This window comes from Sminthopsis crassicaudata, chromosome 2 (assembly GCF_048593235.1).
Source record: "Sminthopsis crassicaudata isolate SCR6 chromosome 2, ASM4859323v1, whole genome shotgun sequence".
Taxonomy (NCBI): Eukaryota; Metazoa; Chordata; class Mammalia; order Dasyuromorphia; family Dasyuridae; genus Sminthopsis; species Sminthopsis crassicaudata.
The window spans coordinates 343,539,074-343,566,518 of NC_133618.1; the positions used below are offsets into that span (position 1 = coordinate 343,539,074).

The following is a 27,445-nucleotide window of genomic DNA, read 5'->3' on the forward strand; positions in this document are numbered from 1 at the left end:
TGAAACCCACTTTTTTTCTTAAACTTCTATAGGATAAGCCTAGCCAGAACATAAAAGTGATCTAAGAGAAAGATTTTGTTGATTCAGAAAATACATACTGGAAGAAGATATTTCTTAACAAATAGGTAGCACTGTAAAGCAAAGTTGTAGCTGAGTTTGATAAATTAAATTTACTATGATTATAAGAGATTCTGAATTCAACATTTATCAGAATACTAAAACCATCTCTTTCTCTCTGTGATTTGGGATTTTTGGTGTTTTATTTATGTTTTTGTTGCTATCCATTCAGAGTAGAGAAGTTATTGTAGGACTATAATAATTTTAAATACCCAGTGCTTCCTCAATAATATTTTCTTTCCCAGGTCCTACTCTTAAGCACTGAATGTTTGGCTTTCCTAATATAAAGCAAAACTGGGTTTTGAGTTTTAGAATAACATAGCTCTACATGAATCTCTGATGAATTGAGAATAGTCTTCAATGAGGACAGGAAAAGTATATCAGGACCTTTTAGATTTTTTTTGGCATTTTTAATAAAAGTCATCTTGACATTTCTAAATTTAATATTCACACTGTATCAAAATGATGTGTCTACAATAGTTTTTTTATTTTTTCTAGTTTTTTTAACTAGTAAAATACAATTAATTATGCTAAAGAAATATACATTTTTATAAAAATCCTAATTTTGGAGGGGGGGAGGATATAAGAGAAGTTATAAGAGCTAAGTTCTACATAAACTAATAGGAAGATGTGGGAAAACCACAATGAAGTCAAAAGTTAAATCCTACTCCCTTCTCTCTCTACCGCCCTCATAAGCTTGGGAGCCTCTTGGTCTTCCAAGAGTTGTTGAAAAGGTGAATTGTATCAGTCAGCAAGGGGAACGTGGCTCAGGCCTTCAGGGAATTATCCCTTCTGTTGGTCCAGTCTCCCTGTTTCAGATGTTTGTCTTTCAGGCATGAATTTATTTCACCTGTGAAATAAAGAAACAATATAATGTAAGTGTACTAGATTTGAACTTAAGAAGACCCAGATTCAAACTCCACCTTCTACTTACTAGCTATGTGACAATATGTAGGTCATATTAATCTCTCTGAGATTCAGTTTCTCCATGTGTAAAACAGGATAAATACCTATGATATGTACTTTATGTTTTATTTAAGGCTTTTTGTAAATGTGAGCTATTATTATGAATAATAGTAACAATAAATGCATGACTTTTCTCTTGACCATTTTTTTGGGAGGGAATAACAGAAATAAAAAAGGACCTGTTTGAATCCACTGGAGATAGTTTGGAATAATGAAAGTGGTATAATGGGAAATGCTCTGAATAATATAATAAATATAATATAATATAATAATATTATGGGAAATGATTCTGAAGTCAGAGAACTCAGGTTCAAATTCCATTTCTGTCACTTAATACTGTACTACCTTAGACAAGATACTTAACTTCCCTGAGTCTCTGTTTTCTCATCTGAAAAATCATAGTTTTGTACTTAGATGTCCTCTGAGTTCATAGGACCTGAGGAGGACCCGAGTTCAAATCTGATCTCAGACACTTAACACTTCCTAGCTGTGTGACCCTGGGCAAGTCTCAGACCCCAAGCCTCAGAGGAAAAAAAATAAATTATGAAATGAGACCTTTTAAAGTTAGTCAACAAATATTTGGTAAGCACCTACTATATACCAAGTACTGTGTTCAATATTGGGGTTACAAAAAAGCAAAAGGTAGTCTCTGTCCTCAAGAAGCTCAAAACCGAATGGAACAGACAACAAGCAAACAAATATGTATAAACAATATATATGTGTATGAATACATGTCATATTATATGTATATATATATAATATACACACATATATGATAAATTAAAATTAATTAACAGAGAGAAAGAACTAGAATGAGGAGGGGTTAGGAAAGGCTTTTTGTAGAAAAAGAGATCTAAATTAGAACTTAAAGGAAGGTAGGTAAACTAGTAGATAGCACTAGTAAACTAGTATTGTTGCCTAAATAAAAATGTTAAGTATAATTTCAGGTTTACCTGAATATCTAATAACTTAATAACAGTACAACTTAGCTAAAAAGAAAGAGTGCCCACATCATGCTTCCTTGGGCACATGCTTGTTCAAACTGTCTTCTTACCTTGAACAAAGTGACTGTTGTGCTGTAAAAGAGACTCAGTAGGAAGAGGACAATGAAAGTAGAAGCTGTTGTCCATAAGTTCTCAAATCCTTCTTCTTCAGCATTAACTTCTCCTTCTTTGTGGATTTTGAATGATAAGAGAACAAAAAGATAAATGTTAGATTCAGTCACTACAGACACAAGATTTAGCTACTTGGGACAGGCTATCACTGAAATAAACTGTCAATTAGGAGTCTCTTAGATGTGTTTTCTATGAGGAAGGCATTATCTAGAGCCCATCTTCTTAAACTATGATTTGTGATGCCATGTGGGCTCTTGTAACTGAATATAGGGAGTTGCAAAATTATGATTATCAGTAAATATTTAATATGTATATCTACTTTATATACTTACATGCCCAATTTTTTATTCTCCTTTTTAATTTTCAAAACATATGCATAGATGTTGTCAACATTCACTCTTGCAAAACCTTGTGTTCCAAATTTTTTTCTTCCTCCCTTCTCCCATCCCTCTCCTAGATGGTAAGTAACCCAATATATGTTAAACATATGTAATTCTATATATATTTCCATGATTATCATACTGCTCAAGAAAAATTAGATCTAACAGGAAAAAAATGAGAAGGAAAACAAAGTACAAGCAAACAACAACAAAATAAGTTAAAATACTATGTTGTGATCCACACACTCTTTCTGAGTGCATATGGCTTTCTCCTTAACAAGACCATTGGAATTGGCCTGAATTACCTCACTTAAATACCCAATTTCTTGGATAAAAATGAGCCATAAATGGGAAAAGTTTAAGAAGACCTGATCTAAGTCTATGGTCCTTGCCCTAGACACAGAGCCAGGTGTTTAGGAATAAGAGAGTTATAAATCTTTCAGGAGTCAGAAACTTGGAAACTTGGAAAAATACAACTGAAAACATGTTCTGGAAGACAATGGGATAAGATTTGCAGAGAAGGGGATGATAATACATTGAAAAAGGGAAACTTTGCTTGCAGTCTCACAGGGATGCCTATATAGTACTGATGATAAGATTAAAGTCACAATTTAAAACTGAATTCTGATTTACCCATTTGGAATACAATGATTTAACTCTGTGACACTTTTATGGATGACCAGAGGGTGAGGACAGCAATAATTGAGAAAGAGAGAGAGAGAGAGAGAGAGAGAGAGAGAGAGAGAGAGAGAGAGACAGAGACAGAGACAGAGACAGAAAGACAGAGAGAGACACACAGATAGAGAGCACTGATGATAATTAATGTAGGTCATATATATGAGAAATGATTGCATCTACAATATAAGGTTTTGTGTATGTGTGCATCTAGGAGTCTATTCCTACTGATGAAAATTTTGGTTTAGGATTTTCCTAGTTCATGTAGGCTTTTGGGAACACATTCTATCTATGTAGTTATTTGGATATGAGAAATCTTGAGAAACAATATGGTTCTCAAATTGTCTTAAATGACATAGAGGAGAGTAGTAAGATGGATGCGAACTATGAACCAGTGTGGGGCTGGGAAGTTGGAGAATAGATGAGCTGAGAGTTTAATGAATTATGGATGATTTCAAGACTCTTCTTTCCAAATCTGATTATGAAAAATGCTTTTTTGGAAGAATCATGGGTTAAAGAGAAGAATTGAGTTAAGTGAGCACAGAACTCAACTGCAGCCCATTATAAACTGCAACAAATAGGAAGTAGCTTAGTGTTTTTCCCATTACCATGAAGTGCCCTATCTGGTTGTACACAAGAAAAGTAGTAAAATGTAGTTGAAATCTTTTGTACTCTGAGAATATCTTTCCATGTTTATGTTAAATCTGGGAGGAAACTGAAACTAATGTCGTTATCACTTTATTTCCTTCTTCTTCTTTAAGTCATGATTGTTTGATTGAATGATATAATATTTATAGCACTATATGGAAGGACTAAATTGGTAAACAACATTTGGATCATAAAACTGTTTAGGAATTGGAAATGTAGAGAGTAATAACATCCTAACATTCTAATTAAAGACTATACTAGGTTATACTGCTATCTTAATAACATCACCAAGATGATGTTTAAGGCATAATTTCTATTGCTTACTGTTTCTAAGTTAGCTCTAATTTTTTTTTTTTTCTGTCTTCACATTCCCATAGCATAACTTTACTTTCAGTTTTTCTCCAGGAAAAAAAAAATTTTCTCTGTCTTTTTTTGTTAAAGGATTTCTCAAATTTTGTTTTTCCTGAACAACTCATGACAAAAGAAGGAGGATTTGAAATCCCTCCTAATTTTATGCTTAGACCATTATATATATATATATATATATATATATATATATATATATATATATATATATATATATATATATATATATATATATATTTCAATAATCATTGCTGATTATTACTGAGGTATGGTGTCTGATTTCTTGGAGAAATTAAGGTTGGGCTACAGTAAGACTCATTCTATAGCCTTCATTCTGCACAAACTATTCAAATACTTCTGTTATAATGGAATTGAGTTTGGAGTAAAGGATTCACTGAACTCTTGGGAAATTTAGATTTTCTTGCTGGGATCCCAAGGGCACATCTAGGATATGTTTGGGAACTGATTTATTTGGAGATTTCAAGTAAGTTTAGATATGGAAACAAAAATGGTTTCTCTATTTTTGTGCTATTCAGACAAATTAGAGAACATTAATTTTCTACATAAAAGTACAATTTTTTTTTGAAGCTCAACACATCAAATTCATTAAAACTAGATGTCTTCTAGATTGCTTTGACTATAGTTTGCTGTGTCTCAAGAAAGATGAAAGATGCCGAAAAGAGTTTTCATAAAAAGTATTAATTTTGCCTTAACTATTACATCCTGTACCCAACTGTACATTTTTTTTTTTTTGTTTGTTTGTTTGTTTGGACTTCTTTTATTGGACAGCAGGCAATTTCTGAATGAGTTTTATTTCTCTTGTCAGGTACAAGCTCCATTATAACCATAAGTTCTTTGGATAAAGGGTCATTGGTCTTCCTGGGGCCACTTAAAATTCCATCCTCATGTAGCTTCCAACAAGAAAGTCAGAAGGGTGGAATTATTCACCTGGGTTCCTTAGATATTTCTCTTGTCTTATAAAAAGTAACCCATGACTTCTTCCATGGATGTTATTCAACAAGGTTATATTTGACATCAACTCTACCCTCACTCTTAAAGATTGGTCTTCTCTTGTTCTGATTCCATCAGCTTATACTCTTTGGATGAGATTATGCTTATCTAGGGGCAGATACTAAGGGTATAGGTCAGGATCGCCAGGTATGGGGTATATTGAGGAAGGAAATAGAGGCATTGTCTTGAACTGACCTATTTTCTTGAGTCTAGAATTACTCAGCCCTGGGACACAGAGTCCCAGGACATGTCCCTTAAATATGAATAAATAAAATAACTGGGTTTCCACTCAAAGCCCAGACTAGGGAATTAAAAGGACCATTCAAGGATGACTCAGATCAATGAGACAGGATTCCTGAATCCTGTATCACTAGGCTGAGGTATGGAGTTAATACAATTGAGGCTATTGTAAGGAGCTTTGCTTCCTTTTCCCTTTCTCCCAAAGGGCTAAATATTTTAAGTGGGAAACTATTAAGGTTTAAAATTATATCTCTGGCTGAAAAGTCTATGTGATAACAGGATTATAAAAATTCTACAATTGCTCATACTTCTATTCAGGGAAGAGGTTTTCACTGACTTAATCTAGTGATGGTGTGTGTGTGTGTATGTGTGTGTGTGTGTGTGTGTGTGTGTGTGTGTGTGTGTGTGTATGTGTGTGTGTGCTTATGTGCCTCTGTGTGTGTGTGTGTATACATGTATATGTATTATCAACTTTGTTTTTTGCCAAAACTTGTTCTGAAGGGCTAAAAAACATGAATTGTATTGCATGTTGCATCTGAGGAACATGGAGTTGAAGTGTGGGGTAAAGTTGGGGAGAGGTGATCAAGTTGGGTGAGGGAAGTAAGACCTAAGGTGGTGGTGCTTTTATGTGGGAGTGTGTGCAAATAATTTGAGGAGTGCACTCAGGAAAGAAATGTTGCACAGAAAGCTGAGGGCCAGTCAGATACCATTGTTTACTACAGAACCAGAATCAATTCCTCTTTGTAAAATTGATTATTTTTTATTTCTAATTTTTATAAAATGCAGTTTCTTATTTAGTCATATGATCTTATATTCTCCTTGGGGGACTTCAGTTGTCCCAGAGGCCCCCAGAATCTGCCCCATGAAAAAAGAGGCTGACCAAGACTGGCACTCTCTCAGTAGCAGGTATTGGTTGCATCAGATAGTACAAGGGAGACATTGACGAAGGTGGGTTTACCAGTGGACTTGTCCACGGTCCTCTCGGTCACCGACAAGGGTAATGCTTCATGAACTACCACACAGGTAATGGGATCCCCTGCATTCCAGTGTTCCTCAGATATTGTCATGGTGCTGTAGGAAAAGTAGAGACCAGCTTTCTGGGGCTCCTGCTGGGGGCTGCTGGTGACATATTTCTCTGAGGGTATAGGCTGTCCTTTGTGCAACCATTGAACAAATATATCTGGAGGGGAGAAGTCCTTAATCAGGCATGTTAGGGTAGCTGCTTCCCTCAGACTCAGTTCCTCAGGAGTTGGAGGCAACAGATAGACTGCTGGTGCATGCTGGGTAGCCTCTGTAAACAAAAAGATTTTGGATTAAATGGACTTAAAAATGGAAGGCCTAAGAGTAGAGAGCTCATAGATGCACCTAAAAAGTACAATAGAAGTCAAAGAAAAAGAGAGTCTTGTGGTAAGCCTGGAGTCTAGTAGGATAAAATTGGAAAAGAAGCTCTGAAATACGTTAGTATTTCAAAGACTTATAAGTAATGGGGCCCATATAAAAAGATTATCTCAGTTGATGAGAATAAGGATAGGAAAAAGGAATATGAGGAAAAAGAAGATCTACTGGAACTTTCCTGATTTGACTTTGCTGGTTTTGTTCTGGGGGCAAAAGATTGAGGTCCTTGGAGTTTTTTCTATATATAGGCAAATGAACTCAAAAGTTGTTTTTTTGTTTTTTTTTGTTTGTTTTTTTTTTTCCAGAGAGACTATGAGTTTAAAGCTTTCCAGTCACATGGCCTCTAAAATAGTAATCTTATCTTGGATGAGTCATTTGCAGGGTTCTGGGGAGGGGGAAAATGTGATAAGGAGAAGCAAGTTGGAACTCTTACCCTGTTGCTTAAAGATTTCTTTCTTCAAGGGAACAGGATGGTTAGGATGAATCACGATGCATTTGAATGTGTTCCCTGAATTCCATTCCTCTGCACAGATTGTGGCTTCTCCTTCAGCGGTAAAGGTACCATTGGGATGGCTGTGGGATACTTTAATGGTAGTTTCCAGTGCTTTTCCATTTTCATTTGTCCAGGAAATATTCAGATTTTGAGAGGTGGGAAGATTTGTGACTATACAGGTCAATTTGGCTGATTTGGTAACAAAGATGCTTGCAAAGGAGGGGGGAATGGCAAAGGCTTCAATGGGTGATTCTGGGCCTAGGTTAAAGGAAAAGTCAAATTTAATTTCTGAAAGGAAGCAAATTAAGACAAAACTATCCTGGCTTACCTTGGCTCTATCTCCCTTAATAATTCTCCTCCTCTTTAACACTTCCTCCTTTTTTCATATTCACTTACAGCCTAAATGCTTTCTTCTTTTTGATAAAATGGCAAACAATCTGAGTTTACAGATTTGATAAGTTCTATAAGTTTTCTTTGGAATGACTCTTTTAGGCAGATATTAATTTTGGTCATTTCTAACTAAAGGGAATTTCCTATGTTCCTCCTGGTCTTCAAGGAAAACCATTCCTACTTTTACTCAGTGACCAACTCCAGGGACTGATGCGCAGTGCTCTCAGGATCATCTTTCTTATGTCTAATCTAACTGCTTAAGCTGCAATCTGCTTCTATTTCCTTTCATTCATTCCTCATAAGAAAAGGAGAATGTGAACATTCTCTAGCTGGATTGTTGGATGTTTATTGTAATTTAAAGAACTGTAATCCTGTGATCTTGATAGAGAAGATCCACAATTATTTTTCTTGCACTCTTTCCTCAGGTGTCTCCATACAAGTAAATAAAAAGAAAGGGATACAATTAAGCATCATTGATCTCAGCCATTTATGAGAGAAGTGTTGTTAAGCAGACATCCTCAGTGTTTGAGGCTTTTGGTTGAAATCAGAACTAATTTCATTCCCAAGTGGATAATGATCAGATCACCATGACTAAAACTTTGGTATTTGGAATATATATTTTCAGCATGCTAAGGGGCTTCCTAGGCATGTTGGCCCATCTTTCTTTTGAATTCAAGCCCTGGGATAGGAAGAATTTCCTAGGAAAGAGCATTTCTCTGGGACTATTCTATAAGGTTATAGAATTTAATGTAGGAGGTTATTCCTTCTCAGGAACGAGGAGGCTAAGAATTTCAACTCACTTCCAAGGAGTTTTATCCTGAGTATAACTTACCACCACTGAAACAGGTTGAGGAAACATTTTTTTGGAATTGGCCCCCTTCATGATGTACTCGGCAAGTGAATGTGCTTTGACTGAGCCAGTCATTCTCACTAACAGTCAGACTGCTTTGAAGGAAGTAGTTCCCAGAACCATCAGGCAGGGCTTGACTTGTAGAGATACCAGACAGAACTGGCCTACCCTCTCGAAGCCAAGTTAACTGAATCTTGTTTGGCCTGAAGTTGGTGGCTTGACAGATGAGCTTGGATCTTCTTAGACTAGAGCTGGAAAATGCATCACGAGGTGGGATATACACAGTCACATTAGGAGAAATGATGGTATGATCTGAATAGGAATACAAGACAGGAAAGGGGGCAGTTAGCACCTTGCCATGATAGGGCCGTACTCTGGCTTAATTCCTTGAATTTCTGCTTCTGGTTGTTTTCATTAAGGATGATTCTGAAAATGGAAAGAAGCCTGGAATAAAGAGATCAGCATCTAGAATGGAGATCTGCCTAACAGCCCCTTAAATCACATCTCCTTTTTTAGTCCATTATAACTAAGGGCAAATATATGTACTTTGGTGTATCTATATATTTGTTATATATTTGTATATGGGCTTATATTTGTATATAAAAAGCTTGTGTGAGACATGTTCTATGCTATCTGCTGGCATGTTTTATTACCCTCAAAACTGTGGACTAGTTCTGCTTCATGGAACCAAAGCAAGGATAGGGAGGATAGAAGAGATAAAAATATACTTCAGATCTTACCTGGGAGTGGAACTTGAACTTTCTTTTCACCTTTGGGATGACGAGTCTTACATACCACGTAGTTATCTTGGCCTTGAAAGACATCATTGGCAGGGAGGATGACTTGTGAAGTGGCTGTGTATGTGCTCCCAATCATAAGGGATGGGAAAACCTTTAAATCTGTGTTACTCACAGCAGTTTGGTTTTGGTAATTCCAGGAGAAGTTAATGGAATCAGGTAGAAAATTCTTAGCCAAACAACCCACAGCAAAGGAGGCATCTTCTGTTTGAGAACTCCCACAGGAGGAGAGAGAGAAGAGGTCTGGTGCAACTGGGACCGCTGAGGAAGAGAACAGAGGGATGACAATGCAGAAGGGAGAGGAAAAAAGTTGTTAAAATGAATGCCTCTGCAGGGCTGAACCTAAAGCAGAGAAAAGGATTAATTTCCTTTTCGTAAACTATGTAGGTATAAAGTAGAAGCAGGATAAGTAGAGTGAGCACTTTCCAAATTATCCAAAGTTCTCCAGATGAATGTGTCATAGCTTTCTTTTTTAAAATTAATTTTTTTCATACTTTCTTTTTTACGCATTCTATGTATATGCCCCATTTTTTTACTCATCCACCTTAAAAAGTAGCTAGAGACCATAGCATGGGCTCCCTATGAGGCTTAGCATCTAAGCAAAGGTTGAAGCAGCATTGCCAGTAAAGGTACCATACATGAAGATGGATATTTTTAGAAGAGTTCAGCCCTAGGGAAATCCCAACCGTGAAGACCCTCATCTCAATAGTTCCCTATTAAGTTCACAGTCTGTGAACTTAAAAAAATTAATATTTTACTCAATGTATTTCAATAAAATTTATTTCATTTGTAATCTTACTGATTTTATTTTTTGCATTTTACTTTTAAGAAATACATGTACAAGGTGGTACAGTGGATAGAGAGTATCAGCCCTGAAATTAGGAGGACCTGAGTTCAAATGTGACCTCAGACACTTACTGCTCCTTAGCTGTGTGACCCTGGGCAAGTCACTTAACCCCAATTGCCTCAGTAAAATAAATAAATAAATAAACAAACAAACAGACAAACAAATAAATAAATAAAATAAAAAGAAAAGAAATCCATTGCCAGGCTTTCAAAGAAGCCCACGACTCAAAAAACATTAAGAATTTCTAGAATCCTGCAGCAATAAAAGGTCAGTGCTGGTTAGTGTCAAAAATGTCAACACGGGAAACCTCACCCGGCCCGGACACGGAAAGGATTGACAGATTGATAGCTCTTTCTCAATTCTGTTCTCATTCTAGAAGTTGAACTCTGGTCTGATGTTATTCTCTTTATCATTCTAGTCACATTTTAAGATCATCCAAATCCATAGGCTTCTTTACCAGAGAGAATCTAAAGCCTCTAAGCTAAAATCTGTCAGCTGCTGGGAACACCATTATTCATGCCAAAGAAAACTTTTTGCTTTTCATTGATCCAATTAAGCCTGAAATGCTAGTTGTGCAAGGCTGGAAAAATTACCTATGGGAAAAACTTCTTCCTGGCTAACTCAATGTATGTATGGGTGAGGAGGGGAGGTGAATAGTAAGGATTGGGATGTTTAGTTCTCCAGAATCTTTGAATCCCCAGAATCCAAAATGTAACATCTTTTTAGACAAGGAGAAAAGAGAGATGACTCATCATCTCAAGGCCTTAATACTATCTTGAGAAGACAGGCACCTGTGTGTGAGTAAAAAAAGCCTTGTAGGAGCTGGCCTGGAACCTGGGCTTCATGAATAGCTCATTACCAAAACCACTCAATTCTTGAGGGAATTTGTGGACAGACTTAGTTAAACTAAGAAAGGCCTTTGTAGGGTATTACTACCTCAGTTCATCTTAGGTTAGCTTTTACTAGGATACGTGTACAAAAAAGTAGCCCTGGATTTAGTTGAGATGATTCAAACTCAGTTTCTTCCAGCTCAGTTTATTTCAGCCTAATTTAGAGAAGACCGAGGATGGCCTCAGATCAACCTGTACACCTTCAGCAAAAGATCAGTATGAAACAGTTCCAGATTAGCTTTCTAGTATTTTGATCAGTTTGGGCTAACTCAGAAAAGCCTCAGTTCAACTCAGTTTACTGGATAGGGCAATAGTTTTTTCGGGCTGATTTTAGTCCCACTGTAGCTAAAGTTATCTCTAGTAGGGGTTGCATATAGATTTGAACTAGCTCAGTCAAACTCATTGATCTCAGTCCCCAGAGTACTAATTGCAGGCCAGGACTGCTGTAAGCAAATGGTCCTTAGGACCTAGCTTAGCCAAAGCTTGTTCCAAAAGAGGATTGGCAAGAACCAACCTAATTTACCAGGATATGTGACTAAATTATTCTTAGTCTTCCTTCCCTCCCTACTACCTTCCTCTCCCTCTCCTGCCCCCTCCCCTCAGCAGGGGGTCTAAATGGATTAACCTCCAGCCATACTAAGTTAACTTCCAGAAAGGGCTCAGTACAAATCAATTTTAGCTTAGTCTTAGTTTTAGACTAACCTTAGTCCCCAACTCAACCCAAATTTAGCAGGGAGGAAAGTGGAGCCTAGTCTGCAGTTTAGCTCAGTCAGAAGTTAGTACAATTACCTTAGTTTAGACCCAGCCCCATCTCCAGCTCAATCCTGACCTGAAGGCTCAGGTGGCCTCAGCTCCAGTTTTACTCAGTCATTTGCAGTTCTGGCTTAAACCCATTCCTGGCTGCAACTCTAGTATAATTTTAGTGGAGGGTCAATCTTAGTTCTATTCGTCCTAGTTGTTGTTGCAATTCTATTACCTTAGCTTTTGCCAAAAACCCTAAAGAGTTGTACACAACCGAATAACAAAACTAGCTCAGCCAAGCCTCAGCTCTTTGTTACAGCTTTTCTGCAAAGCTCCAACTGTAGCTCAACTTTAAATTCATTCTCAGCTCTAGTTTTTCCATAGCCCTGATTCTGGCCTGGCCCCAATTCTGGCTTCAGTTCCCTGCTCCAGCAAAAGCTCAGTCAGATCTCTAGTTCCATTTAGACTTAATCTGCCTTTAACTCAGGATCAGTTCCTGAAAAAGCTCTAGCTCAGATCCAGGTCCAACTTAGGTTCAGTATCATTTTAGCTCCATCATTTAATTACTTCTATTTCTAGCTCAATTATATCCCTGATTCCAGTAGACCTGGCTCTTCTCTGCCCCTATCTTTGGCTCCAGGTCATTCACATTTCTAGCTCTGATTTGGCCCTACTCCAGCATACCTTCATGTTGAAGTTGTAGGCCAACTCCAATTCTTATTCAGTTCTACTTCAGACTCTAGCTCAGCTGCAACCTCAAGCCCTAACTAATTTCTAGCCTCATCTCTAGCTAGCCCTAGCTCTGGTTCAGCCTTAGCTCTAAAACACCAACATAAGAAGCTCTAGTTCCCATTCAGTCCTGTCTCTAGTTTAGGTTCAGCTCCTGGCTTAGACCCACTCCCAGGTCCAAGTCCAGGTAAGCCGCAGCCCTTGAACCAGTTCTACCTCAAGCCTTAGCTTATAGCTACCCAGTTCCAATTCAGCCCCAGCCCCAGCCTCAGTCCTGACCCAACTCCAACTCAGCCCCAGCCTCAGCCCCAGCCTCAGCCGCAGGACCAGCTTAGTACTAGCTTTAGCTCTACCTCAGGGCTAGCTTTAGCTCAGCCCCAGTCCAACACCAATCCCAGTTCAGCCCAACCCTAACCCCAACTCTGGACCCAGCTTCAGCCCCAAATGCAGTTTAGACCAGACCTAGTTCCAGCCTTAACTCGGCCTCAGTCCCAAACCCAGTTCAGCTTCAGCCCTAGCTATAGCTCAATCCTGGCTTTGGTTTAGCCTCAGTTAAATCCCAGCCCCAGCATAGTCCTTGCTATAGCTTCAGCCTCAGCCTCAGCCCCAGCCCCAGATTCAGCTCAGCCCTTACCTCAGCTCTAGCTCAGCCCCAGCTTAGTCCCAATCCCAGTTCAGCCCAGCCCTAACCCCAACTCTGGACCCAGATTCAGCTCCAAATGCAGCTTAGACCAGACCTAGTTCCAGCCCCAGCTCAGCCTCAGTCCCAGCCCCAGTTCCAACTCAACCCCAACCCCAGATCAGTCCCAGCTCTAATCTCAGCTCCATCCACAGCCCCAACCCCAGGCTCAGCTTCACCCCCAGTCTCAGTTCCAGCCTCAGCTCTGGATGTGCTTCTATTTTCAAACCAGCATCTAATTCAGCCCCAGCCCCAGCCCCAACTATGTCTCTAGTTCAACCCCAGTTCTAGCTTAGTCCTAGATGTATTCCTAGTTCAATCGAAGCTTTAGCTCATTCAGAGTTCCAGACCCGAGGCTCATCTATATCTCATTATCTGTTTCACCCTCAGTTAGGGTTCAACTCCAGTTTCAGCCTATCTCTAATTGCACATGGGGAGTACATGTTATTCAACTTAGTAAGAAGTAAGCACAGACTAGTTTCAGACCTCAGCTTCACTTCTCTCCCCTCAAGTCTATAGGATGGACAAATCACATTTCGTCTCAACCTGGTCCAACTCAATTTAGCTCAACCTAGTAGAGCATCATTATAGATAACTTGGGCTGACTTGGGTCATCTGAGTCATTTAGAGAAGAAGTGAATATAAATGACCTTCTGGGGCTTGTATCAGCCAAATTCCATAGAGTCCTTCCATACTAATTCAACATAATCACTCTATCTCTTTTTATCTTGCAGTGTAGCATTAATCTTTATATCTCTCCTCAAATTCCTGAAACCATAGCAGCTACTGCTGTCCCTATGTTTTTTGTCATATGGTGACTATCTCTCATGGCAAATTTCTAGAATGGGCATAAAATTCTCATTTGAACTGAAATATTCTCAAAATTGAAAAGTAATTGCGGATTCTACAATGATTACAATGTAATTTACATCATTGTTGTTAACTACTTTCTGACCTGTGGCTGCATAATAATGAACAATATTTATATGAACAAAGAAATAATTTGAAGATGTTCTCCCCTTAGAAAGATTATCAATCAGATAGTGATGAGAACATTATCTTAGAGGTTTCAATCCACATTTTGTAATTTAAAAAGAATAATTTGATTTCAAATGAATTCTGACAATGAAATAATTTCATAGAATAAATAAAATGTTATCTAAATTCATTAAAGTGCTATTTAAAAGTAATGCTACAATAATAAAAAAACCTATTAATGTTGCACTTTAAAAAGACTGCATAATTTAACTTACAATGATAAGCACTATTGAAAATATTATATTTAATTCATAACAATTTCTATTTAATATATAATTCAGAAGAAATTCACATGATCTTTCAACTATTTAATAAAGGGAGATTAGTAGATATCTTTATTAAAACTACCTATCATGTGTTTATTTCATCAACAGTTTTGCCTAATATTTATTGAAATTAATTAAAATTCTACTTTATTTGTACATAAAATAAAAATATTTTCTTCAAAACAAAGAAAAAGTACCAAATAGCAGACTAGGTAAAGAATAAAATGGGCAGCAGTCAGAGCTGCTTTCTTACCTATTAGGTGATCAATTACTGGAATGTGCAGCTGAGCCTCTTGACATTCAGGGGGTTCCATTTAATGCCATTTTATAACCAATATTTTTGTTGGTATTTGGTGTTAAACCTTCACATTGAATCTCCCAGCGCAGGGCTGGTATAATCAAGAACACTGTGCATTGAAGGCTCAGTGGAAAACAGTCTGGACTCCAAATAACAATGTCAAAAAGAAGACTGGAATAAACTTATCACCATTATCCATATAAAGAAGCCTGTCCGATTATTATCAAGACAACTTTGAGTTTTAGTAGTTTCTTAAAATTGAATATCTTTGCTAAAATCTGTACTTTTCAGATATGAAATTTTGATATGTCATTTTTAGTTTTGGGTTTTTTCCCTTTAGTATTTTTAAATTTTAAAAAATCTTCAAATTCTATGAAGATTCTATTTAATATTGAATATAAATTGTGTCTTTCAATTACTGATATTAAATCCCTCAGAATTTCAAAATGGATATTTATTAATCTCTAATAGGAAATTTTAAAAGTGAATAAAATTTAAAGATAATATTTGAAGTTGAAATGATTTAAAATGGATTATTTTAAAACAGAAATCATCCAAATGGAAATAATGATAGATGTATTAGCAAATCATGATAAGCTTGAATTATTAAATTTCTTAAATGCATATTTCTAAATTAAAACAATATAAGGGTGAAAAAGGATGACAAAAGTAAAAAAAATTCAAAAGAATTAAACACTACTTTATAAATGTTTATTACCTTCCTTGCCATTAAACAAAAAAATAAAAAAATGCAAATTATCCAGGTGTTGTTTGTCTCAGTGGAACATTTTCAGTTATCTTGGACTATGCAAAACTGGCTAAAAACAACTTCTCAACTGAAATGTGGAAATGAATCTTTTTTTTTTTCTCTCTCAAAATAGATTCAAGATGTAGCCAGTTTCCTGCCACCTGTTTTCCAGACCCCTGAGCACATCTGATACATGAAATCAGACACTGAGTAGGTGCCATCTTAATTCTACCTGAAAGTATTTGATTTAATTTATGTTTGGTTATTTTATGTAACTTGGTTATTTATTATAAAAACTATACAGTCTTGAAGTGAGGAGAACCACTGAACTGTTTCATATTTCTCACATATCATAATTTTAAATGTACTATTTGTACTTGTTTAGCTACAGATTTTAAATATTCCAAGATTTAAAAATATCCTTTCATCTCACATAGAAACTCATATAGAAACTTTTAAAATATAATCTTACTGAAACAAAGATAATATTTAAAGATGAGATATGGCATAATTAAATGAATTATTATTTGAAATTACTTGAAACTCCCAAAGAATGATCTAAAATTTAATATTTGAATGGTAATGTCTCTCAGTTGATTTTTAAGATATTCATTGAAAAATCTCTTAAATTTTTTACATTTTTGACTCTTTTGTAGGGAATATTTCATACCTCTGTAGAGAATATTTCTTTTTTAAACTCTCCCATTTAAAGCTTAAAAGAAACAGATTGACTGTTTTAACCACTTTATAAAGAAAAAAACAATAAAATCTGGCAACTCCTAGGAAAACTTTCTCAAAAAGTGGGGAAAGAGTTTCCCATGTAATAACTTGTCATTTTAAATTCAGAAACTTGATAGTCTATCACTGATCCCTTCATCTGATCTAACAGGAAAATCACTTTCCAACTGTTACTAAACCAAACCAAACTTTTACAATTTTCTTTCTCTACTTCTCTACCATTAGTATTTTTGTCATTTAAAAACACACATGAAGACATACACACATATTAACTAATTGTTATATGTTTATATATATATGACTTAATATATGTTTCACAAATATTAACATGTATGTATATTTTATGTAATACTACATATAATCTCTATATGTACACACAGAGGTATACAATTGTATTATAATTTTATGCAGCATATTACACACTTAATTACTCTACTGGAGACACTATATTGGGACAATATTCAGCACTTATTATGATTTTATTATATTAATATCTACATATAAATCCTGTGTTTGTTTTTGACCAAATCCCTTTTACAAAATCTCAAACACTAGATAAACTGACAGATAACTACTGCATTCCAAAATCATCCTTTTGCTGTCCCTGTCCAACTAATATCTTCTCATGATATGCTTTTCTATCCCAATCTGTTCTTTTTTTCTTTTTCTTTTTTAAAATAAAGTCCTAGAATATATGTCTTTAATATTCCAGAGAACCAGAAGAAAATTATTAAAGGATTATTCTTTACCTGGTGATGGTCCCTTAGCCCCAGTATTCCATACCATAATTACACTGAGGAAATTAAAGCTATTTTCTCACAAAAATCTAAAATTCAACTTTGACTTCTGTCCTAACTACCCAGAAAAAGATATTTTCAAAAACAACATGACTTCTAAAATTCCTTACATAATCAATCATCATTCATAAGTTCATTATTGATTCTGGCTGACTATATACATTGAAGTTTCAGAATTGAAACTTGTTTAAAAAAGTTTCTGAAACTCCACATCCATTTTCAGATATTTGTAAAATAAAAGAAATTTGACAGAATTGTCTCTTGACTTCTTGGCAAATTTCCCTAGTTCTTGCTAAATTGTTTTACAGTTATCAGTCTGGCTAGCCTTGGATGGTCATGTCTCCACATAACAATTGCAATCCAACTTCTAAAGTAAACCATCAACCCATTCAAAAAACTTTCACAATTATGAAATACTAATATGAAACATATCATCCATTAGTCATAAAAACTTATGCTGAATCTTAGGACTACTGTTTAAGAAATTAACTTATACCCAGAACAGCCAGTCTCCCCTGATGCCAAAGAAACCAGAGACAAAATTTTCTAAGCATTACCCTATTAGAGTTCAGAGGCAAGGCACTTTTTCCTTATTTTTTTTCTTGAGCATCAAACTGCCTTAAATTCCCCAAACAGTGAAAATTCTGTACCATACTAAAATGAAAAACTAGGATGACTTACCTAAAGAGATGATCAACATAGTCCCCTTGCCCCACAAGTCGAACCAGTTGTCACATTAGTACAAATCTGACTTGTTCCCAGGAAATAATTGATTTATGTCTCAGAGATTACAAGGCTTTTTCCTAAATTAAAACCCTATAGAGAGCCTACCAGCTAGAAGCAATCCCAGAAGAGGACTAAAGTATTGCTAAAGCAATTGGGAGACTTTTTAATGAGTTGCTTCGTTGGAGAGAGAAAGTGATTAATAGATGACCTTTTGGCTGGTAGTAGCCTCAGATCTTCTATTTGTCAGAGCCCCTGCAACTCCTGATTTCTTCCCCAAATTTCACTTAAAATGCAATAATAAGCCAGAGAAAGATTCTGAAATGACTTACCTGAAGAGACGGTCACCATGGTCCCTTTGCCCCAGTACTCAAAATAATCACATTAATTTGAATCCCTTTAATGGGTGTACAAAAACCTGGCCCTCTGTCTTTAGACCCTCTATGACTGATATGTCAGCCTCTGTCTAGTAAGACCAAATTTCAAGGTAGATTGATTTTCTATTAGTATCCCCACAGATTAGGCTTTGTTGAATTCTTGGAGTGAGAAGTGTTGGTCCATAATTTAATTTCCAAGACAAAAATTAAAATAACCTTTAAACAGGTCCATGGAGGACAAACAAACCCAGATGTGATCACAATAAGATATATAGATCATGTCCTCAGACCTGACTCTTTAGGACTGAGTTGCTTATAGGTTTTATTTCACTTCTATGACTAACGACTTCTCACTCAAAAACTCAAAGAGCCCTAATGGATACTTCCACCTCTATAGACAGATTTGTCTGAGAACTGAGTCACAATCTAAATAATAGTGTCTGGCCTGTTTTGAAGGCCATAAAGAAGATACATAAAGAACATGCATAGTTGAGGAAACTGTACCCCAAATTATCAGCATAAGGTTTAAGTCACCATCCCTTGACAGACATAAACTTTTCAATGAGTACTCTCAGATTATCATGGACAAGATTTCCAATCATGTATTGGATTCCCCCATTCCATTTTTCATTGGACAAAAACTGTCAATGATTGTTTCCTCCCAAAGTTATTTACTAATAGTTTTCAGTGACAGGTAGTTTTGTTAGGTTCTCCTCACATTTTAGCTTCTTTAATCTTTTCTCAAAATGTGGGCCCCCTTTTATTTAAAGAAGGAGACTGTGATTAAAAATTCTATTGTTTATATATATGGTTTTCTTTAGATTTGTAAGAAAAATCCATTCACGAAATTGGGATCCACAGACCCCTAAGTCTGGCTCCCAAGGCTCCACTGATTTTGAGAACAATGGGACTAAAAACTTGAAAGAATTTGGATAATTCCAATGTTGTCAATGGTAATTCAATGGAAATTGACTAGGATCTTTTGCAGATAATTTAATTAAATGCTTTGAAAGGATTAATGAGGCATTCCTGCTTAATTCTTTCCTTTCTACTTTGATTCTTCCCTAAGAGACCCTATAATAGAAGACCTTTCACTTAAAAAAAAAAAATCAAGCAGAACATTTATCTGTATAGCTGTGAAAGGAGTCACTTGAAAAAATAGTCACAATGGTCCCCTTGACTCATTTATAAAAAATCCAGTAACATAGAACTTATCCCCCTAACACATTTTTGTAAAAATCTGATTATGAAAATCCTATGCTTATTTGTCTTTCCCTCCTACAAGATCCTTCTCATTCATGAGTCTTTAAATTAAATTCTCTTCTTGTCCTTTAGGAGTCACTTCAGGTACCTGAAGATGGTTTCTCATTTTCACCTCTCATTCATTTTTTGGTAAAACTGGAGGTTAGAAGTCAGACTCACTTGAAGAGGTGGTCACCATGGTTCCTTGGTTCCAATGCTTAAAATAGGCATCATCAAAGTACAGTATCTTTTCACTTGATCCCTGAGTTCCCCTTCCCTCCCAACTGATGAGGTAAATACCTAATGATGAGGTTTATACCTCATTAAAATTAGGATTAATTGAGGTCTAGTGGCAGGATTGGGGTACAGGGAGCCAAACGGAGCTCCCTTGAAACCCCTTAGGATTCAACGCAAGGATACAAAGTTAAATCAGGTCTAGTGGTGGCAAGAGTCCCCTGTAAATGAATTTACAGGCCCGAAAACCTAGATTGATAAAAAAAGGTTTATTGTAGGGTTTGGAAGCAAGGTTAAAGTCTGGTTAGTAAAGGCATTAGATAGAGGAAGAAATACACCGAAAGTGGTGGCAGGAGGGAGAGTCTGATGCTGGCATCTTTCAACTCTCCGCCAAGGGATGATTCCAACTTGGCTTTTTTATTTGCATGAAGGGGCGTATGGGTGGAGCCCAGGTTGATTCCTTGAAGGCCAGAACCCACCAGGTAGGGGTTGGGCTATCTGAGTAGATCATTAGAATGGGGGCTGAAAACCCAAGCCAGCTCACATCCGGTGGGGGCTGGGTACAAGCCCAAACTGGCTCAGATACTGATCTCTCCCCTTTGGGTTTTGACCAGATCTTGTAAATCAAAAGTCAGTCCCAAAGGAAGTTGGAGATCAGACAAGGAATCTTAAAGGGGCTATCACCCGCATCACAACCTGAAACTACAATATAGATTTTTATTCTCCTTTTTATTTCTCAAGTGAGCCCCAAAAGGGGGGCTGTCTGAACTCATTATCTAGCTGCTTTACAAATAAGTCATGATTTGAAGAACTCAGATCACAGCCTCCCTAGAAAGAAGTAGTTAATACAGATTAAAAGGGTTTCTGAGTCCAAAGAAATGCTGAAAAATCATTATGACTAAGTATATTCCAAATTTATTATGAACCCATGTTTAAAAACCCAAGGATTTCTCAACCCCCACCCCAGATTCTCCAAATTAGTAAAGAAGGAAAGTGTGTGTGTGTGTGTGTGTGTGTGTGTGTGTGTGTGTATGTGTGTGTGTGTGTGTGTGTGTGTGTGTAAGAGAGGAGAGGTTTGAGGAGTGAGGATGTAATTGTTGTTAGAGATTTAGAGATGAGCAACATTCTTCATTCTTTCAAGAGAATACACTTGTGGGTTCTATGCTCTTTTTGTAACCATCTCTAGGGAGAAAAAAAGAAAAAGACTTTTTCAGACATGTAAGGAGGAAGTCAACTTCTAAACCTTTCCCTTATGTCTTTCTTGCCTTCCCATAGACTCCAGGGAATTTTAGTAAAATTTGGACTTCTCTTGGCTAAATAAAATCTCATTTCACTTTCTCCCATTTAAGAAACTTGTGTTTGTGGTACATTTTAGCACATTTCTTTTTACATAGCATAATTAATAGATGCTAATTAACTTAACTTCTATGATTTTGCTGTTTGCTTAGATAAATGGGTTTACTTACAACTTGTTATTCATGATGATCTTTTGTGTAACTAATATTTGATGGGAAAGGATCAAGACCATATCCTTTCCCAGAGGATATCAGCTGGGGAAGCTAGCAACTTTTTGTTCTGAATCAATTAAGACTTTAGACAGCAATATTTATGGGGGTTGAGAGCGAAGACAGTCATAACTTTAATTCAATAACGACTCTCTCAGATAATAGGGCAATGACACATATCTCTTCCTATTCCACTTAAGACAGGAATCATAGTCTTTGTGGGAAAGTATAGAAATTTATCAATGCTCCTCACATTTTCAGTCTTCATTTCTTCAAGCTACGACTGAAGTCTAGTCAACTATTCTCTCTCTTATATTTGTGAAACTGATTTTTTTGAATACTTTAAGATTTTACATTAATCCCTACTGAATTTTATTTTATTATAATAAGTTCTACGCTCTAGCCAGTAAAGAAGAAATAAAATATAAGCATATGTTTTCATCCATTTTAAAAAAAGACATTTGTTGTCCTTGGATAAGAGACACATAGTCTAAGTAGTTGCTTCAACCTTGCTGTCTTAGGTCAAATGGACTACTTTAACAATTACAAAAGTATTGTCATTTTTTCTTTTAAACAGGGAATACTTTTTATTCTGGTTACAAACTATGCTGGCTGCATAGAAAAATATTTCCTCAAAATCCCCACTCTAGTGTTCTCTTCTTGATCCTCTTTTTGCTACCCCTACATCTGTCATGAAATGATTTATTTATCTATCCAAATAGGAGGTTATTGTTTGTCTTTGTATTTTAATCAAGTCTCAAAAATTATAAAAACTAAACCTATATCATAGGAAATTGAAACTGCTACCAGTGAGCTGTATTCCAACAATTATTTTTTCTTTTAATTTTGGTTATTCAAATTATTTGGGTTCAACTGGCAGGATATATTCTCTTTTCTTCAAGTATTTGTTTTATGATTTTGTCATACAGTGTGTTAGATTCATACCCCTCCCCCAAGTTTTCATCATTTGCATATTTTCCAGTTAGATAAATGCTATGCATTTATGGAGGAGCCACAGTTAGAATCACATGAAACCCAGCAGAGCTACAGTAGAAGACCACAGATCTTTTAGGACTATGGAGTTCCTTTCTTTATTGACTATCATCTCACTTTGATACTAATAAATATATTTATGTCACATGTCTAAAAGTCATCTAGGCTCTAAAAAGTGCAATGCCCAGAAACTCCAAGTATTATATTAGTTTTAGTTGCTTGTAGATTTTTAGGAAATCTGGGGAAAATGGTCCTGTTATGTCAATAACAAAATTGTCCCTTGTTATTTTCTCATTGTTTATTTAAGCTTCCTTGTACTGCAAAAGGTGTATAAGCAATTTAATCCCCTCTCATGAATACTTATGATAAAATTGGAACATGAAAATTTCAAAATATTTTGGCATATTGTTCTTATGATTTTGATGCTTCTTTATTCCTTCTGGGTTTGGATATTATTTTACCTTGTTCACTTGCTATTTTGTTGATTCAATTTTTTACCGTAATATTATATAACAAATTAACTTAAAGGATTGTCAGTTTTGTTAGTCTTTTTCAAAAGCTAGTTAGCTTTTAGTTTTGTTTGTAATTTTTTAGTGTTTTTAGTTTCCAAAATTTCTCCCCTATTTTTCAATATTTCCTCAACTGTATTTATTTGGGTTTGGTTTATTCATTGAGTTTCTATTTATTCAAAGGCATATTCAAAGTCTTCTCTTTCATTTTTATTATTTTTGGATAAGTAATTTCCCCCCTGAGTACTGATAACTGATTTAGCTGCATGCAAAAATTTTGGTATGTGCTTTCATTATTGTCATTATCTTTCAAATAATTGTTAATTTGTAATTTGTACTTTGGCTCACTTGTTATATAAAATTAAGACTTCATTTAAGTCTATGTTTTTTGTTTGTGCTATCTTAACTGATTGGTATTTTGATTGTGTATAATATATAATATATATTGATGGATTTATGTTTAATAAATATTTATTAAATATTATTAATAATATTTATTTCATAAATGATATGCTTAATATTTATGTCTTTTTGTACTATTTGAAATGTCTCTGTTGCCTCATATACATTCAATTGTTATAAAAATTTGATGAAGCACTGAGTGAAATGTATATTTTTTAGCAGTGTTAGAAGAGTTATAAGTCTTTTAGGCAACTAGGACAAAATGGATAGAGGGTTGGGCTTAGAGTCGGAGAAACCTGAGATCAAATCCAGCCTCAAAAATTAGCTAGTTGCATGACATGAGACAAGTCTCTTAACTACTGTTTACCTCAAACAGTTAATGGGGTTAATGAAAACATCCAACTCCCAAGATTATTGTGCAGATCAAATGAAACAATATTTGTTAAAAAATACTTAAGAGCAATTCCTGGCACATATGAGTAGACACTATATTAACGTTTTTCTCCTGCTCTTTTATCTCTTATTTATAAAACAATTTGTTCATTTCTAATATTGTTCTTTTGAATGTGTACTCATAATTCATTGCTTATATTCAGACTGGAGTACTGTTATAAAAAGTCTGATTTTTGGCTACTTTAATAAGTTTGCCAACAGCTCTGAGAGTTTTAAGTGACTCACACCAAGAACTTCAACTTTTTTTTTTTCTTTTTTTTAACCAGAACCTCTTTCCTCATTTGACGTTTTCTTGGCAAAGATACTGGAGTATTTTATTATTCTCTTTTCTTGCTCATTTTACAGATGAGAAGCTAAGGCAAATGGAGTTAAGTAATTTTCCCAGGGTCTCACAGCTAGTGTCTGAGGTCAAATTTGAATTAATGAAAATTTGTGTTCCTGACTTCATGCCCAGCACTCTATCCACTATATCACTTAGCTGCCCTTCCTACCTTCTCTATTACTATCAGGGGCATCCTCCCAGTTCCCCCAGGATTTTAACTTAATATTCAATCACCAATATGATTTTCCTAAATACAAGTTTGTCCATATCACCTTCCATACTCAATAAACTCCAGTGGGTTCCTATTACTTCCTGGATCAAATCCAAATTGTCTGTGTGGCATCCAAAGTCTCCTTCTATATATAACCTTTTCCCCCTTCTACCTTTTCCTTCTTCTTACACCTTACTTGACAATCCAGTGATTATCTCCTTGAGATTCCATGAATAAGAGACTCCATCTCTCACTCTAAGTATCCCAGATATTCCTGACTATTGCTATGCTTGGAATACTTTCCATTCTCACCTTCATCTACTGAATTACCTGGCTTCCTTTAAGTCTTATCTTCTATAGGAAGTCTTTCCCAACACTCTTTTCTGGCTTCTCTGTCTTATTTCAATTTATCATATGCATATATACATATATGTATATCTTGTTTGTACATATTTGCTTGTTGTTTTCCCATTAGATTGTGAAATTTTGTATATTTTTATATCCCCAACAAGTCACATAGCTCCTGCTTCATAGGAGATATTCAACCCATAAACACCAATTCTGTTTCCTAAGAACTCTGAGTAATTTCCAAGTTTCCCAGAAATTTTATTAAATTGTGAGTTCCAAGTAAAGTAGCTGGATTTTTTTTTTTTTACCAAACACTATGCAACTGCATTTAGTTAGTTTTACATCATATACCTTATCTGTTATACTGGTCAATTTTTTTTTTTTGACCAGTAACAAATGATGACTACTGCTTAATAATATATTTTGAAATCTGGTACTGATAATCTCCCTTCCTTCCCATTTTATTTCATTATCTCCCTCAAAATTCTTCACCTTTTATGAATTTTGTTAAAGTTTTATCTAATTTTATTAACCAGTCAGTCAATCAGCAGTTATTTTATAGAATGGATTTTGGGCTCACTACTGATTGTTCATATCCTTTGACCATTTATCAGTTGGCAAATGAATTACATATTATAAATTTGACAAAGTTCTCTATGCATTTGGGATAATACAGCTTTTATATGTAAAACTGTCTATAAAATTGTTCTCTCTTCCCACTACTCCTGCCCCACTTTCCTTCTAATCTTGGCTACATTGGTTTTATTTGTACAAATCCTTTTAAATTTAATATAATCAAAACTGTCAATTTTACAATGCTCTCTTGTTTATAAATTCTTCTATTCAAAAGAGGTAATATGTTCCAAGTTCTTCTAATTTATTATGATATTTCCCTTTATGTCTAGGTCATGTATTAATTTTGACTTTGTTGGTAAATAGTATAAAATATTGGTCTATATCAAGTTTCTGCCAGACAATTTTCCAGTTTTACCAACAATTTTATTTTGACCAGTGAATTCTTAAGCTTAAGCATTTTAATATTTTTATTAACAAGATTAGTTTTGTCATTTGCTATTGTATATTGTATATCTACTGTATTCCATTGATCCATCAGTGTAGCCCCACCAGTTTTGATAATTCCTCCTTATAATATAATATAGTGTTGTATTATATTATATATCATATCATATCATAGCACATCATATTGTATCATTTAAGATGTGACACTGCCAGACCACCTTCCTTTACATTTTTTTCATTAATTCATTTGAAATTCTTGTTTTTATGTTCTTCCAATTGAATTGTTATTGTTTTTCCTAGCTCAGTAAAATAATATTTTAGTAATTTATTTGCTATTAATTGTTTGGTAATTTGGGATAACACTGAATAAATAGATTAACATTTTTATTATATTGGTTTTGCTTATCCATGAACAAGTAATATTTATATCTTTCCATTATTTAAATCTGATTAAAGTCAGTATTTGTATAAAAAGTGTAATTTAATTCATGTAGATCTGGATTTTTCTTTACAGTTGTATGCTCAGGTATTTTATGTTGTCCATAGTTATCTAAAATGAACTATCTCTTACCATCTCTTCTTGTGGGGTTTTTATTGGTAATATATAAAAGTGCTGATTATTTATGTGGACTTATTTTATATTCTACTACTTTGCTAAAGATTATTAATTGTTTCAATTGTTTTTCTTAATTGACTTTCTATGATTTTCCAAGTACACCATTATATTGTTTGCAAAAAGATAGTTTTGGTAGCTTATTGCCCATTCTGATTCTTCCAAGTTCTTTTTCTTCTCTTTTTGCTATAGCTAGCAGTCATCCTTGTTTTACTCCTGATGTTACTGGCAAAGCTTCTAGTTTATCCCAGTTATAGATAATACGTGCTGATGGTTTTAGGTAGATGCTTCTTATGATTGTTAAAAAAAATATACTTATGATTTCAACTGTTTTCAATAGGATGAAGGTTTTTTTTCTATATCTATTGCTATAATCTTGTAATTTTTGTTATTGATGTAATCAATAATGTTAGCTTTCCTCAGGTTGAATCATCCCTGCATTCCTGGGATAAATATATCTTGGCCATAATATATAATCTTTGTGATATAGTTTTTTTAGTTTCCTAGTTAATATTTTATTTAGGATTTTTGCATCAATATTCATTAGTAAAACTGGTCTATAATTTTCTTTTTCTGTTTTTGCTCCTCCTGGTTTAGGAACCAATACTGTATTTGTTTCATAAAAGGAGTTTGGTGGACTCCTTCTTTACTTCTTCCAAATTATTTGATTTTGGAATTAGTTGATCTTTAGTATTTGGTATGATTCACTTATAAATCCATCTAATCCTAATTCTTTTTTCTCAGGAAGTTCATTTATGGTCTACTCAATGTCTTTTTCTAATAAGGAAAACATTTCAAATGTATAAATGATGCTAGTCTATTCTATCTTCTCTAGCAGATTTCTTTCTCTATTATCACCATCTCTCAGTAATTTTTAATTTCTCTCTGTCTTTTGGTTGTTTGCTTATTGACTATAAACATGCTCATATGTCTCCTATCCTCAATAACTCCTCACTTGATCCTTCTATCCCAAGTAGCTATCATTACATATCATTCCTCTCTTTCATGGATAAACCACAATGGAAGTCTCTACTTTCTATTTTGTCACTTTGTTCTTAATTGTCTACAATCTAACTTCTAATGCCATTATTCAACTACAATTATTCTCTCTAAATTCAATATTTCCAAAACTGAACTTTTCTTCCCCCTCTAATCTTCCTCTGTTACAAACATTCCTATTACTGAAGAGAGTACCACTATTCTCACAATAACCCAGAATCACAACCTAGATGTTATCTTCTATTTCTCACCTTCTTTAATCTCTGTACCCAATCATTTG

At 35.0% G+C, this 27,445-nt stretch overlaps 1 gene segment (V, D, J or C); it reads right to left on the reverse strand.

Annotated features, from left to right (window-relative positions):
- Positions 1-585: 585 nt before the first annotated feature.
- LOC141556467 (immunoglobulin heavy constant mu-like) overlaps positions 586-27,445 on the reverse strand; it is a 180,822-nt gene continuing 153,962 nt past the window's right edge. The window contains 7 exon segments of the C gene segment in view: positions 586-967; positions 2,138-2,253; positions 6,477-6,809; positions 7,347-7,664; positions 8,629-8,958; positions 9,387-9,704; positions 18,270-18,306. Of these exon segments, the coding sequence occupies positions 959-967; positions 2,138-2,253; positions 6,477-6,809; positions 7,347-7,664; positions 8,629-8,958; positions 9,387-9,704; positions 18,270-18,306 (1,461 nt within the window).